The sequence below is a fragment of the Sphaeroforma arctica genome (genome assembly GCF_001186125.1).
Source record: "Sphaeroforma arctica JP610 unplaced genomic scaffold supercont1.8375, whole genome shotgun sequence".
NCBI lineage: Eukaryota > Ichthyosporea > Ichthyophonida > Sphaeroforma > Sphaeroforma arctica.
The window spans coordinates 165-1,245 of NW_014032183.1; the positions used below are offsets into that span (position 1 = coordinate 165).

Here is a 1,081-nt window from a genome sequence, read left to right on the forward strand (position 1 = left end):
TCCACCTATTTGCGTGCAAGGTATAAGGAATTCCTTTATCTTCTCAGGGACACAAATACATCACACGAAAAGGTATTCGTATCTATTACCACGTCAAATTGCGATTATAGTTTAGGGTTTTAGTGTGATGTGGTGTTACTTGTGCACAGTAGGCTTCTCTTCTCTTGCTTCACCTCGCCCACGCATTATACCTTCGATCCCTGTGTTTGCTCCAGGCCAAAAATAGCAGCCAATCAGAATGCGGCATTCCCCCGTCCAATCAGAAGACAACGTACCGTATGCCGGATGTGCCTAAAATAGTCGCCATGTCAAGAGCCAACAATGCTAATCCCGCCGCTGCACTTAGGCGAAGCCAACTCATCGCTAAGAAAGCACGACGCAACGCACAGAACACCAGGTACGCCCAATGAGTGGCACGTGAGCCTATGTCTCTGTGTCTGTGTCTGTGTGTAAAACCTATATATATATATATATTCATGTATTCATGTATTCATATATTGTACTTGCACCACATAGTGCCTTCAGTCCCAACGGATGGGCTCGATCGCTGGTGGCAGGTGTGGCAGCCACCATAGCCCAAACTATCCACGATGTCATCAGTACGGAACCAGTGGCAGACTCAGATGCAGACAGCGAAACATACTATAACCACTCTGGATCGCCCACACGGTAAGGGGATGTGATGGTGTCTCCGTTTGCTGTCTGTGTACTATTCTCGGTTAAGGCTTATCGTTGTAGGGTTTATCGTTGTAGGGTTTATCGTTGTAGGTTTATCGTTGTAGGGTTTGTCATTGTAGGGTTTATCGTTGTAAGGTTTATCGTTGTAGGGTTTGACCTGAGACCTCGGTCTGTGTCTAGGATCGATTCTAAACGTGTGTGTATGTCCCTGCTGTTCGTTTGCCCTGTTTGATGCAAGTTGTGATTATGTACAATCGACTGAAAGTGGTGTTTTGTGTCTCCGAGGTGATCACAACATCGATTTGGGCTGTAATTTTTTAAAGCCGGTAGATGTGTCTTCAGTCTTATAATAACGTCGATTGCCATTTGTTCTTGCCACCCAAGGCGTTCAGTCAGTATTTAT

At 45.5% G+C, this 1,081-nt stretch overlaps 1 protein-coding gene across 1 annotated transcript; it reads left to right on the forward strand.

Annotated features, from left to right (window-relative positions):
• Positions 1 to 305: 305 nt before the first annotated feature.
• Positions 306 to 669, forward strand: SARC_16558 (hypothetical protein; the record flags this gene model as incomplete). The annotated part of the gene is made up of 2 exons (XM_014289336.1): positions 306 to 397; positions 517 to 669. Coding segments are annotated over 2 exons (245 nt in total), but the record flags the coding sequence as incomplete, so codon positions are not given.
• Positions 670 to 1,081: the final 412 nt, after the last annotated feature.